Source organism: Solea solea, chromosome 17 (genome assembly GCF_958295425.1).
Source record: "Solea solea chromosome 17, fSolSol10.1, whole genome shotgun sequence".
NCBI lineage: Eukaryota > Metazoa > Chordata > Actinopteri > Pleuronectiformes > Soleidae > Solea > Solea solea.
The window spans coordinates 19,276,378-19,290,462 of record NC_081150.1 but is presented as its reverse complement, the minus strand read 5'-3'; the positions used below and the strand labels follow the sequence as shown (position 1 = coordinate 19,290,462).

The 14,085-nt window shown below is 40.5% G+C and overlaps 2 protein-coding genes across 33 annotated transcripts in view; one reads left to right on the top strand and one right to left on the bottom strand.

Moving 5' to 3' along the window:
- Nucleotides 1–706: 706 nt before the first annotated feature.
- On the top strand, nucleotides 707–10,102 carry tdrd15 (tudor domain containing 15). The gene is made up of 5 exons (XM_058613814.1): nucleotides 707–837; nucleotides 1,903–1,969; nucleotides 2,903–8,536; nucleotides 8,670–8,791; nucleotides 9,404–10,102. The coding sequence occupies exons 2-5, from the start codon at nucleotides 1,941–1,943 to the stop codon at nucleotides 9,415–9,417; spliced, it is 5,799 nt and encodes a 1,932-aa protein (XP_058469797.1). The 5' UTR covers nucleotides 707–837; nucleotides 1,903–1,940; the 3' UTR covers nucleotides 9,418–10,102.
- The window catches only part of afdna (afadin, adherens junction formation factor a), a 104,636-nt gene continuing 100,640 nt past the window's right edge, over nucleotides 10,090–14,085 (bottom strand). For 17 of the 32 annotated variants that reach the window (XM_058613788.1, XM_058613787.1, XM_058613783.1 and 14 more), the window contains 2 exons: nucleotides 13,067–13,151; nucleotides 10,090–11,634 (listed from right to left, as the gene is read on the bottom strand). In XM_058613788.1, the coding sequence (XP_058469771.1) occupies nucleotides 11,463–11,634; nucleotides 13,067–13,151 (257 nt within the window). In that variant the 3' untranslated portion in view covers nucleotides 10,090–11,462. The remainder of the gene's footprint in view (nucleotides 11,635–13,066; nucleotides 13,152–14,085) is intronic. The other 15 variants (XM_058613784.1, XM_058613803.1, XM_058613796.1 and 12 more) reach the window with 3 other exon arrangements.

The following is a 14,085-nucleotide window of genomic DNA, read 5'->3' as shown; positions in this document are numbered from 1 at the left end:
GTGTATACATCCGTAAAGGCATTATTCTATTTTTGACAATAAATCCTCATAAATGTTACGCGCTGGAGCAAAATAATTGAGTGCAATTTAAATTAGAAAAGAAATGCACAGTCAACATTAAAATGCAGCAAACCAACGTGCATGGTAAACATACTTAACCAGTTATCATTATTTACAGTTAAAACTGCAATTAACAGCGACTAATCATGTTGGTGTTAGTGTTTACCCATAAACTCTAAAAGACAACACTATTAATCAAGCTAGGTGGCTAACTAGCATAACATTGATGGAGACAGATGTATTTGTCGTATTTCCCAAATAAATAATGATTCTGTAGTCATTGAACCACGTGTCAATAACATGACTGTGACTACGCTCCGAATCATTATTGTTTCTTTAACTTTTAAACATAACGTATATCGTTAAAAGCAGAATTTTTAAAAAGGACATGGTCATAATCACGTTCACCGCTAGCTTCTGGCACTTCAGGGCGTGCGCCGCGCGAGCCACTGCTGTGATTATCGGGAGTGACGCAAGCAGACCAAGCAGACATGGTACAGTCCACTTTAGGGGTGTCCGAGATCGTATTATGATGTTATTCCGGCAATTATAAGTGCGAATAGTTTTGTTATATTTACCATAAAAGGTAACATGGTTATTCGAATGATTTAACATCCATTACTGCTTCAATTTCTTTAATAACCGAGTGGATTCAGGAAGTAAATATCTCCTCCCTCCTCGTAATTCCACTTTGAGCGCCACAGACAGGTGCTACTACGCTTGCTGTCTCGCAGCTACCTGTCCGGTCACTGTAACGCGCCAGTGCGACAACAAAAGGTACGAAAAAGTGTGGTTATGTGACGTGAATTACTTAATTTTAGTCATAATATGTCCAGTGTCCCGGGATAAAACGATAAACCTCGCCGCTGTTGAGAATGAACGTATGGGGAAGCTTAATTGGCACAGTAAATGTTACCGAGCTAACACCAAATGCACAATGTCCACTTTCTGAGTTAATATTCCTTTTTTTATTATTATTATTTTTTATTATAAACTACATTTCAGCAATTATTAATCTAAGTTAATGCTGGCGTCACAAGAAAAGTTTGGACATTACTAACAATGTGTGGAAACTAAATGAGATTTGAATGGGACCATCATTTTTCTCCAGTTGTTCAAGCACTTTATTAGGAACACCATATTTCTACAGTTTAAACAACATTTATTTGAGGTTCTGCTCTATGTAATGGGGACGAAATAATTACATACTATAGTTATCTTAAGTGCAAGTAATTTTTACAATAATTAAACTTAACCAAAAATTAAATTAATGTAAATTGAAGTGGGTGGGGCCTTCTCTATCCTTATTTACTTCAACTTCATCAAAAAATGCATTTTGGGGATTTTACTTTTAAGTAAACTAAAATTTTTAGTTTACTTCCATTAATTTCCATTAAAAAAAAAAAAAAAAATTGATGATCAGTTTTTTTCCCCCCTTGAAATGATGATGTTCTCAAATGTCTTGTTTTGTCCACAAACCAAAGTTAATCTGTTTTAATGATTTCTCTTCTATATATGGAGCAAAGAAACCAGAAAATATTCACATTCAATCATTAAAAAAAACAACCAACTAAACTGATTAATTGATTATCAAAATGGTTGACAAGTACTTTAGTGATTGATTAATAGCCAGTTTGTTCAGCCATATTTTCCACATTGATGATTTGTCTGGATTTTTATCGCAGTTTATGATTTATTGTACCCTCCCCAATACATCAAAACATGTATGCAGATAAGGTTTAACATATACACCGTCATGGTGCTTATTATTGCTGTTATAGTGTTTTTGCTATTTAAACAGTGGGGGGCGCTTATCTGCACCTATTTATTTCTTTTTTTCAGGTTCTATTTGGGATGTGACAGTTACTGATGCTGCTGCCATGCAGTCCCTATTGTCTCAACATCAAAAGTAAGTAAAATTATGTGATACAATTAAGCTTGTTATGTTTTATGTTTACACATTTATTGAAGTGGAATTTTCCTGGTATGGCAACTTCTATTTAAATGTTCTAGTGTTTCAAGGTTTGTTTTAAGCCTGCCTTGTTACTGACTGGTATTGCTAACAGTGGCTAGCCTGATATACGTTTAAGTCCATGTTTTTGTCCGACTTCTCACCTGGAATGCAGTCAACTCGAAGGTGATGTCACTCCCAGTTACGAATTCCGATGCAAATGAAGCACAGCTGTGGCTGTATTTGAACACAGGAGTGACTATTAATAACAGCAAATACTGTACAGTGTTTCTGAGTAAGTGGGAGGGGACAGGATTTATTTTTAATTTCATGATTATCCTCACTGGAATAAATGTTATTCATGATATTGTTGTGATGATTGCAAAATGTACTTTTCACTCTTAAAATGGCTCAAAGAACACAAAAAATAAAATAACTCTACATCACACACATTTTTGGAGTAAAAATAAACAAGAATCTTATAAAGAATCTTTACTAATCATGAGGACCTGGAATTACTGTAAAGATGCAGGCTCCCTCTAGTGGCACCATTTTTAAGTAATCTAAAATATTGATGGTTGAAAAATACAAAGATCGACTTATTGTGAGTACTTTTTATTACAATTTCAATTAAATTGTATAAGTACTTTTCCTAGTGCCAAGTTAAAGCATAATAACATTATAGAGTATTGCTAATGTAGCATGCAACTGTGTGCTACAATCCCTGTTTAATGCTTCCTTTTCTGTGGGTTTTAAAGGCAGCATGCAACCTTGATGTTGCATTACTATGTTACATAACTCCCACACTAGTCCGACAGGCCATCACATTCTAAAGTTTCGCAGTTGCTCGTTTATGTTTCTTGAAGAATAATAAGGCCTCTTTAATTTCAGGTCTCAGGATTCTGGTTCATTGGCATCTTCGTGCACTCTTTGGCCAGTGGACCTCAAGTTAACACACCTGGACTGGAACCCTGAAGACACTCTGATTCACTTTCAGGGCCAGTACCTGACCATATGTGAACTGGACTATAACATATTACAAGAAGAAGTACAGAACACACCAAAAACAGAGGTTGTCGTGGATATTGGAGAGTTTTGCCTCGTAGAAGATGTAACTTCGGCCCACTGGTACAGAGGAAGAGTTCAGAGCAGAAAAGACGACGTGTGTGACGTGTTCCTCATAGATCACGGTAATGTCTTGAGTGTTGACATTGCCCATGTATCATCCTGTTCAAAGGACCTTTTCATTTTACCTCCAAAAATAGTTTGTGGCTTTCTCGCAAACGTGCTGCTGCCTCAAAGTGTTTCTCCTTCTGTCTTTGAGGATTACTTGTCAAGCCTGATTGGAAGAAATGTTACAGGTTACGTTCAAGCCCTCCTTCCCCACAAAGTCCTCTTATTGGAAGCTCCTGACATCAACAATGACCTTGTTAGACATGGGTTTGGGAGACACGTGGACACAGAGACCTTCCTCCTCCTGGTTGAGATGCTCACAGAGGTGCCACTCAAACAAAACATAGAGCCAGTCCCTGACTTGCTCATTGAAAAGCCAGTAGGACAAGAGTTTTGCTTCAAATCAACCAATTTACACAGATACAAAGACATTTTGTCATTCTGTAGGCATAGGTTAAGTTTTGGGACACAAGCTAAGGTGCGAGTAACTGCAGCTGTCAACCCTAGGTTGTTTTACTGTCAGATGGTCAGTATGAAAACAGATCTTTCAGATATGTCAAAGAAACTGGCTGCAGTTTGTGACAACAGAGCTAAAGATTATAGACAGAAAACTCAAGAAAATGTGGGGTTACTGTGTTCCGTGAAAAGCAAAGATGGGAAATGGTACAGAGGTTTTGTGCCATATCTCCCCTTCAACTCCAAAGTCACAGTTCTGTTCATCGACTATGGTTTCTTTGAATCTGTCAAAGTTGATAATGTCCACAGATTGCCTCCTGATCTCTACTCAAAACCCATCATGGCCTTTCCATGCTCACTCTCTTGCCTAGACGACCAGGATTACGCAGTCAAAGCTCAGCAGTTGAGTTTCCTTAAGGCAGGCTTGCTTGGGCGAGTATTAGATATGGAGATTTGTGGTTTTGACGAAGAACAGCATCTGTACACCATTAATCTGATAAGTGCTATAGAGAATTATGTAAAAGAACCAGAATCCGCCCAAGAGTTCCCAAATCAGGATGTGGAGTCTGTTTTTGTGAGCGCAGATTTGTCACTTGAAGGTGGCGGTTTGTACTTTGACAAAGTGTTGGGGGAAGCACTGGGTAAAACAGTGGAAGAAGAAGAGGTGCAGGTGGACTCAGTCTTTGTGGGGTATGTCGAGTATGTCCAGAATCCAAATCAATTCTGGATCAGAACACAAAAACGCAATGAAGAGTTTGAAGAAATGATGAGAAAAATGGCCGATCATTTCGGTCAAGTGAAGCTGGATGAAGACGTTCTCAAGAACCCTGCGCTTGGTACACTGTGCTGTGCGCTTCATGAGGCTGACATGCATTTCTATAGGGCTGTCATCATAGACTTTCTTGAGCATGGAGCCGAAGTTCTTTTTATAGATTTTGGGAACATTGAGAAAGTGCCACGCATGTTGATCAAGAAGATACCAAAGGCGTTTGCCAGCAAGCCACCATTTGCCATTTGTTGTTCTCTTAATGTTTTTCCCATGGATGAAGTCTGGACCAGTGCTGCCTCTGACTTCTTCAGACACATTGTGTCACACAAAGCCCTGTCGGTCCATGTTGTCCGTAAAAGAAAAAACAAATTTGTTGTTGACCTCCATGAGATGGGGGATGACAGCAAGCGGAGTGTCACTGATTTTCTGATCTCCTCCGAACAAATTGAATGCTGGAACAGCAGTTCAAAGAACAATACAGAAATGACAGAAAAAACGTCAGAGATTAATGGGAAAACAGAAGAAAATTACGAAGAGGAAGAGAACACGTGCAAGAGTGAAATCAAGGAAGCTCAAGCTCCTGTTGGCTTCAAGGCTCTGATCATCAATCTTGGGTCTGAATTTGCCGTAAGCTGCACTTGTATCAACTCTCCATCAGATTTCTGGTGCTTGCCTCAAGATAAGATTCCAGCTTTGGACAAACTGATGGATAAAGTTCAGCAGTATTACTCAACTAACACAGTCCCTCTCCAATCAGGGCTTTCATGTTGTGTTGCAAAGTCACCAGTAGACGGAAGGTGGTGCAGGGCCTTCATCACTGAAAAACAGAATAGTCATGCCAAGGTGATTTTGATCGACTATGGCTTTACCATCCAGGTCAAGGAGAAGGAGCTTCAGGAAATAATGCCAGAATTTGTTTCTTTGGAAGGACAAGCTTTCAGGTGCTGCTTTTCCAACCTGACTGAACCTACTGACGTCCACCATTCTGGAGACTGGCACCTGGAGGTGTGTAAAGCTATGAAGCAGTTTGTTACTGACAGTGGCAGTGTGCTAAAATGTAGAATTTTCTCTCAACTGAATGTGAAATGCAAGGGTCTCTACAATGTTGTGGACCTCTACAACTCCCAAACCCAACAGACCTTAACAGATTGGCTTGTGGGACAGGGCCTGGCAAGAGAGGCAACTGTCTCAACAATGCAACTGTCAACAGTGTCACCAGAGTCTTTCGTCTACTCCTCATATGATCTAAGTCCTGGACATGAAGAACAGGTCTTCGTGACTCATATCAGCAGCCAGTGGGAGGTCTTCTGCCACCTTGAGAGAAACACTGAAATAATTGTGGAGCTTGAAAACAGAATCTTCGAAGAGAGTGAGAAAATGAAGCAAGCCAGTACAAGAGCTGTTGTGAGTAAACTGTGCCTGGCAAAATACTTTGATGGCAACTGGTACAGAGGCTTGGCGCATCCCGTTCACTCACCTTTGCACCTCAATGTATTTTTTGTGGATTACGGAAATGCAAACATATCTGAGAAAACCCATGTTATGTTCATTCCCAGAGACTCGACACATTTGCTGTACACACCCATGCAGGCGTTGAGGTTTTGTCTCACTTCAGTGTCCAAGGAGGAGCTTTATGCAGATGTCAAGGAATGGCTTAGTAGTTCAGTCCTCAACAAACAAATAAAAGCCATCATCAGCACAAAGAATGAGGACGGTTCATTTGATGTTGAGCTGTTTGATGGAGATGTTAACATCAATGAGAAAGTAAAAGAGCTCATTCTCAGCCTCAGGCCTCAACAAAAGACAGCTGTTACTTTTGTCACAAGGACCACAACGGTAAAGCCTAAATTGTGTTTCCTCAATAGAGGAAACACAAGGTTCAGGAGTCAACCTCGAGGGAGATTTGCAGCTTCTCCTACGATTAAGCCCTGCAGAAGTAGTGAAGTTAGGAATGCACCTCAAAGAAAACGCAGTTACACGAAATATTATGTTCAGAACACAAAAATGAAACAACAGCTTAAGAACAAGTCAAAGAACTCTGAACAAAGAAAGTATCAGGACACAAACACAAAACCAGAACCACAAGCAAACAAAACCGACGTTCCTCAGCTCTCATGTTTGCCCGAGAAGAAGCTGAGCGCTGGGCTCAAGGCAAAGTGTTTTGTGTCCCACATTGACTCAGTCAACTGTTTCTACCTTCATCTGTCAGAGGACGAGCCTGCCATCTTAAAAATGTGCGAAGATCTCAACTCGAGTTCCTTCAGGAATTCCTTGAAAGCTGCCACATCATTGAGGATCAATGACCTTGTTCTGGCAGAGTATGAAGAGGACGGCGCTCTGTATCGTTCCATCGTGAAGGACTACACAGGGAGTTTGTCCTCGGTGGAGTTTGTCGACTATGGAAACACAGCCGTAGTGGGGAAGGAGAAAATCAGCCCAATGCCAAAGCAATATCTCTCTCAGCCGAGATTTAGCATATCATGTTCCCTGTTTGACACGAGCATGTTTGAAAACGACAACACTTTCACCGATGCTGTGATGGAGAGGCCTCTAGTGGTGGAGTTTGTCTGTCAACGTGGAACTCTTTGGGAAGTCAATGTTGAAGTACTTGACAGAGATGTTTGTGTTACAGCAGCACCTGTTGAGAGCAGTTCTGTAAACGAAAAAGACGTGAAGGCTCCTGAGAGTTCACCTAACTTGGAAGAGGAAATGACAACCTGTGAACTAGAAGAAAACAAAAACGAAACATCTGAAAGCATCGCGTGTGCTGCTCAAGGTGAAATCAACAAGCCCAAAACACCCACTGTCACATTTTTAACCAAACTGAAGTTGGAAACCAGGACACGTAAAAGAACACACTGTAGATTTTCTATCAACACAACGAGAGGTAAAAATCGCACTGACAGACTCGTATCGCTGACGATTCAAGCTAAAGACAGGGAGAATGGAACAGTTCTGTCGGTCCAGGGTAACGGCAGTTTTTACGTAAGACTTGCCAGGACAAGTTACCTGTTAGCTACGCTGGAAAATCACATAGCTAACAGCCTGTGCAAATGCCTGCTAATGGTCAAAGATGTAAAACCAGGCTGCAGGTGTTTAGTTCAGGTAAACACAGAGAGAAAATGGCACCGGGCGGTCGTTCAGCATGTGAGTGAAGAGAAATGTTACGTCCTCCTCGTGGATCACGGAATAACTGAGGAAATTCCACGTGGATCAATGCGACAACAGTGTGGCAACCTGACAAAAATCCCGTATCTTGCCGTGAAATGCAAGATCAACAGCCTCGGGATCACTGGAGCTGAAGAATCAACGTGTGACACTATCAAATCGATGATTGGTCAAGACGTTGACCTGGTGTTTGCGCGTTACTCTGAAGTGGACGACCTTTGGATGGTCGAGGTCGCTATTAATGTGTTTCTCAACAGTCAAATCAAATCACTGCCACTGGATGAAGAGACGGTCGTGTTGAATGCTGGAACTCTAAAAGAGGCAAGAGAAGAACCAAACGTGGACCCCATCCTTCCCCAGCACCTCACGTTTGCTCCGGTCGATGGGGACAAAGGACACTTTGGCTTTGCTGCGTCAGTAACGACTCCCTTCGAGTTCTGCGTGATTCTTGAGGACTCGCTTGACATCATGAACAAAGCGTCCATCATGTTGGACAACCTCCCCGAGCAGAAGTCCCCTCTCCCTGAAGCCCACATCGTCCGCGGCACCTGCTGCCTTCTAGAATCGGACTCCAAGAACAAGTGGTGCAGAGCGGAGATCGTACACGCCGACGCCACCGTGCTGCTACACCTGGTGGACTACGGTCACAGCGAGTGTTTGCCGTACAAAGACTGCACCAAGCTGAAGAGGCTTCCCGAGGAGCTACTGACACTGCCAAAAGGGACGCACCCGTGCGTGTTGCGAGGTGTTCGACCAGTGGGAGGAGCCCAACAGTGGACAAACGAGGCGGCCATCTTCTTCCAGGAACATTTGTACCAGAGGAACCTTCAGATCTTCTTCAGAGAGTTTGTGGCGGACTCTCACTGGAAGGTGGACGTTTTGTCAGACGGCGTCCATGTCGCCAAAGACCTGGTGGAGGCGGGACATGCTACTTCTACAGACGTCATGCTAGCACTCAGGTCTGTATTTTTAATGCATTTCACAGAACAGAAGCTTTTAATCAGTGTTTTTACATCTTTAGTCACAATTTTGACAATTTAAAACATTATTTTTAGAGGAAATTCAAAATGATGTCCAATGATTTTGATTCAGGCTCCAGAAGCGGATTCACCAAAGAGAAGAGGAGGATGATGGGAAATCCCACGTTTCAGCTGGGCTGACGGAGGAAGTGGCGGAGAGGAGGTCGCTCAGTGTTTTGACCGGATCGACTCGATGTAAAGAAACTATAACAAAACACACACAATATGTTAATTTGTTTACTTTTTACTTTAAGTTAAAGGAAAAAAATGCCTGAGAATTGAAAACGTACAAAAACATTTATTGGTAAAGTTGAGCTACTGTAAAAACATGGTGGTTCAGAAATCAGGAAAAAAAATGTTTTTTAAATTTTTAAATGTGTTTTTCAAGACATTTTCTATTCATGATTATTGGGGAAAAAATGTGCAAATTTGAATATTTCAGAAACTATAAAAATATTCCACAACAATGTCGTCATCAAATGGAAAGTTTTGAGGTTTCTACGTTGGACGTTTGTTCACAAAAGAAGATAAGGGTTAAATAAGAAGTTTGTTTCAGCCAAATGAAAAATAATTTTACCTGAATTTTACACACTGGACTTGACGTAAATTAAATTGGTGATGCAATAAATTGAACTGCACTAATTTAAAAATGTTTTTAAGTAACATCAGTTAAAAAATATCACCACGCAAACAATCGCAATATTTCACTGTCGATTTTTCTCTAATATTCATTAGCAACTTATGTTCATAGTGAACTGTATCACGGCGTTTACGCTTCTCACTCACGTCGTGTTTTTCTTGTCGCAGGCGTCGTGATATGATCGCAGGAATCACCGCGACCACGCCTTCAGATGTTTCTTCCACGTCCGGAGTCACATGATCACCAGACATTTGTTTTTGTGTAAAGTTTACGCTTCAAGTCTTTGAACGGTGTTTAAATTAAGTATAAATTCTTTTTAGTTTTAATTTAAGAATATTTAAGTCGGCAGCTTCTTGTTTTTCCTGAGTTGATAAAAATGTCTTAAGTATTTTCTGTATAAGTTTTAACATAAACAGCTGACTTTATATTATTGTTTTATTAATGTTAGCATTAATTTTATACCGTTTGTTAAAAGGTTCAGTCGTAAGAACGTAACTTTTTTTGTGACAAATAAAAATAATGTTCTGTAATTAATATAAAAATCAAAAACAAGCAGTTTAGAGCTGAATAAGTTTTGATAGTGAAGTATTTTGGTCGCCTTGGATACATTTTCAGACACAGTAAAACATTTTAAAAATGCAAATTTTCATCCTTTTTTTGACTTCTTTTCCTGTTCTGTAAATTAACAAATTCTGTTTTTATAAAAACTTTTTGCTCCCATTGCACTGGAGAAACACTCAAACTGATCAGAAGTCATGGTTATCTTACAGTTTGTCCACTGGATGGCGACACTGAGCCATTAATGACTCCTGTCCTTTGTCTGAAAATAAGAAAAAGCACACGGAGGCTTCGCTGTTGAAAAATCTGTATTTATTAATGATTTACAAAAAGGCTAAACAAAAAACCATTTAAATGATTCAGTTCATTTTCAAACCTAAAAACAAGGAGGAGGAGTTTGTGTTTGTTTGTAGAGAGAGGAACACACAAATGTCGCTTTTAGTGACGAGGGGAAAAAATTAGAAATGAATGCACACACAAACGGCAGGAGAGGTGCGTTTGTTTTCTACATCAGCAGCAGTGATGACGGTGATGATGTGAAACTTGTGTGCATTTGTACAAACACTGAAAACTCGACCTTTGACCCACTTTCTCAACCGAAACATATTCAACAGTTTAAAACACGTTTTTGTGCGAGTTTGTTCTTCCCACAAAGTCTGAAATAAATATCTGTAAAAGCAACAAAGTAGTGTCTTCTTATTTTTTTATTGTTATAACTGTCGTGAAAACCAACATTAAATCACATTGTGAACGTTTTATTTCCTCCGGCTTGAATTTTATGATATAATTGGATTAAATTTCACACAAGTCTGCAAAAAAAATAAAAGTAAAAATCACCTCAAAGTTTTTGGGACAAAAAAACGTTAAAATAATTGGACGACGCGTCGTTGTCGCCTCCACTGTTACGTCACATTAGTTTTGCAGGTTTTTATTTTATTTTAGTAGCCTGGTGGGGTTTTTTTCTACAGTAGTAAAAGAGTGAGACAGTCGTGGACCCCCGAATATTTACAGTAATGTTGTGCACTTTTTAAAGATCCTTTCTCTGGAAACTGTACAATCCTCCTGGGGGGGGATCCTTTTATTTTTTTAATCTCTAAAACATCACAAAAATAAACTGGAATAATAATAAAAAAAAATTCAAAAATAATCCCATGCTTTTGTCGCTACGGAATGAAATAACAGTGTTTCCACTCGCTGAGAATTTAAGAAAATAAAAGACTGGTCTGGAGAGCAGAAGGGAATTAAAAGTGAGGACATAAAATTTTCACGTAGCTACTTATTTAAAAAGTAAAGGTTAAAATGAGAAATTAACCTTTGTTTTTTTTCCCCCCGCAGAAGAAAAAAAACATTTTTACAAACAAAAATATAACCTCGCCCCCTTTTTTTCCTTTATCCTTTGCTTCTCAATTCTCACTAAATATAATTAAAACTTTTTTACAGTGCTTTTTTAATCGTTATACATCCGTGACGGAGGAAAAAACGGGAAGAAGAAAAAAAGACGGGTCCAGTTTTTTTTTCATAGAATAAAATAAAAAAATAAAGTGGTCAGGAAGTGATTTTTTTGAAACCCCAGCAGCACCTTAACGTTACCGTGGCGATGATGATGTGGGTGTTAAGGTGGAGCTGGCAGGTGTTTCGAGAGGAAGAGACTTAAGGAAGGGGGCGGAGTCACTGCTTGGTGTTGAGCTCGTTCTCCAGCTCCATGAGTTTACGCGATGCTTTCACTTTGTTGGAAACTTCCTTCCCCTGAGAGAAGAGACGCTGGCGCTCCTTAAAGGTCAGACTCTCCGGAGGAGCGCCGCCGCCGCCACCGGGGACCGAGTTCTCCTGCTCCTGACTGCTGTGACACACACATACACACACACACACGATAAACACATTAAACACGATAACTCCACAAGGTCCAGATTTTACGATTAAAACAACAAAATCTTGATTCCTGTTTATTTCCATTCTCAGTATAATCGTTAATGGTTTAGTGTATGTGTGGTTTTTCATGACCCCGATTTATTCTGCGAGAAAATAGCGACTTCCTGTTACCGTTAAGGAATGGGAATCGGTATCGATTATCGGTCCGATACTGGTCAAACATTGGACAGATAAAAATGTAAAATCCGACACAATCCAAAAAATCCTATAACTGTGCGCGAAAACTGCAGCAAAAGCATTTTCGCTGAGTCATGTTTATTATAACGATATTTGTGACACAGTTGGAGAATTACGTCTTTGACATGACTCAGCACAAATGAGTTGTTAACCGATTCATACGTTCATAAATGCTCTTAAATGACCGCGGTAAATACTCAGGTTTGTGATATCGGACACTAAAACGTGGTATCGTCCGATCCCGGCTAATGTTTTACGACAGTTGTGGAAAAGCGACTAAAAATTAAAGCTATCACAAAAGCCTAACTTCTTTTACTTTAGTTTTATCGCAAGTTGGGAGAGTGGGATTTACGTTAAAACGAGAAACAAACTCCGGGATTATTGGAGGAAACATTATTGGACGGAAAACTTTGTCCTTTAAATCGTACGTCTTTGTCCGTTTGTGTTTTATTTCCTAAGAATTAACTAATAAAATATAAATCAAAACTTTTGAAACTACAAAGACAAACTTAGCTGCTGCTCCAGGAAGTGACGTCACAGGGAACCACGACGACGCCATGTTGGCAGGAAGTGTTGCTGTTCAACTCTCTTTAACATCGCATGTATTTTTAGACACTTTTATTGTGATGTTTACGCGTTCTCCAGAGTACGACGAGTTGATCAGAAAGTTAAAACATGTCCGGTTATAAATCCAGCGGTTTCCATACTCCTGAAAACCAGCAGAGGGCAGCACAACGACCAGATAAATCAAGTCGGTCAGAGATAGATTTAACTCGATCTCTGTGGATTTAAAGTTTGCAACTCTTGACGGCGTAAAAAACCAGAACTGCTGATGTTTCTTTTTTTTTTTTTTGAACTTGGCGGAGTAAACAGACGGAGTCATGTGACGTCTGGAGCTCGACTGCCACGAACCACAGAGTCAAGACTTCAGAACGACAAGGTTTACCCGAACGAAAGTCAATGACCGAAGCTATTTTGAGTGTTTTTTTAAAGAATTTAAACACGTTTCTCGGATTTTTGTGAATATTTTCAGGTTGATAAACATTTTATGTCCCAAACAAGTATAATCGACAGAAAATAATCGCAACTTAGTTGGGGGGGGGGGGGGGGGGATTTTCGTCAAACACCAGTGGCCACACAGAGAGAGACATTAAAGGACGACGTACCTCTTTGACCATTTGTCTCGTGGGTCTTTGTAGACTTCACCTGATCCTACAACTCCTGCCGAGTTTCCAGTGTACGCATTAAATCCTGCCCGACGTTGAGAGAGAGAAGAACACGAGTTAACATCAGTCAGACTGCGATAAACGCTCAAAAACATCGCAGACAGAAGCTGCTGGGCGACGACCGACTCACGACACACAAGATTTTTACGTCAAAATAAGAGTTTGTTTGCGACGGTGTCTTTGTCGCAGTCGCCGAGCAGCTTCTCACGTGATCACGTGACTTTAGTTCCCACAGACCAGCCTAAGCAGAAGGAAGGAAGGAAGGAAGGAAGGAAGGAAGGAAGGAAGGGACTGAGGCGTTAAGAGGCAGAAATCATCAGATCTTGTTAAAGTTCGGCAGCCATTCCGTAGCAGCACAGTGGTCTGTGGAAGTGTCGGGGTTTGGACCCGAGGACGAGGTCAGGGACGGTTCTGGAGACCCGGGGACGAGACGCTGCCATCTCGACGGGACAGAATTCTCAATGTTACAAATCTTTTTGAAAAAGAAACCTGGGCTTTTACTCCAGACCAAACACCGTGACCTCGACCTTTGATCCCTTTGAGGTTAATCAGTTTACTAGTGTGTCACTGTGTCTTTGTCCAAACGGCACCAGTGTCCACGTTTTTGTCCAAGAACATTCTTTGGACCCTAAAAACAAACAAACAACTTGTTCTGGTCATAAAGTCGATCTTACCCTCAAATAAAAAATATATGATATAAAAACCTGGTTTATTTTATCTTAAAAGTATATTAAATATCTGCTGCGTAAATGTGACACACTGGACCTTCAGTGGTTCCAGAACTCCTCAACCAGGTTTGAGAACCCTGAACTCAGACATTTACTCGTTTGGAACGTCTGGAACTTGAGAGTTGTTGTGGAGAATGGTTCAGTCCAGACGCACACACAGTGACAGGCAGAGGGCGTGTGAACCCTGATGGATTCTTCCAGCTGGCAGCTCCGCTAACGTCACTAATGTCG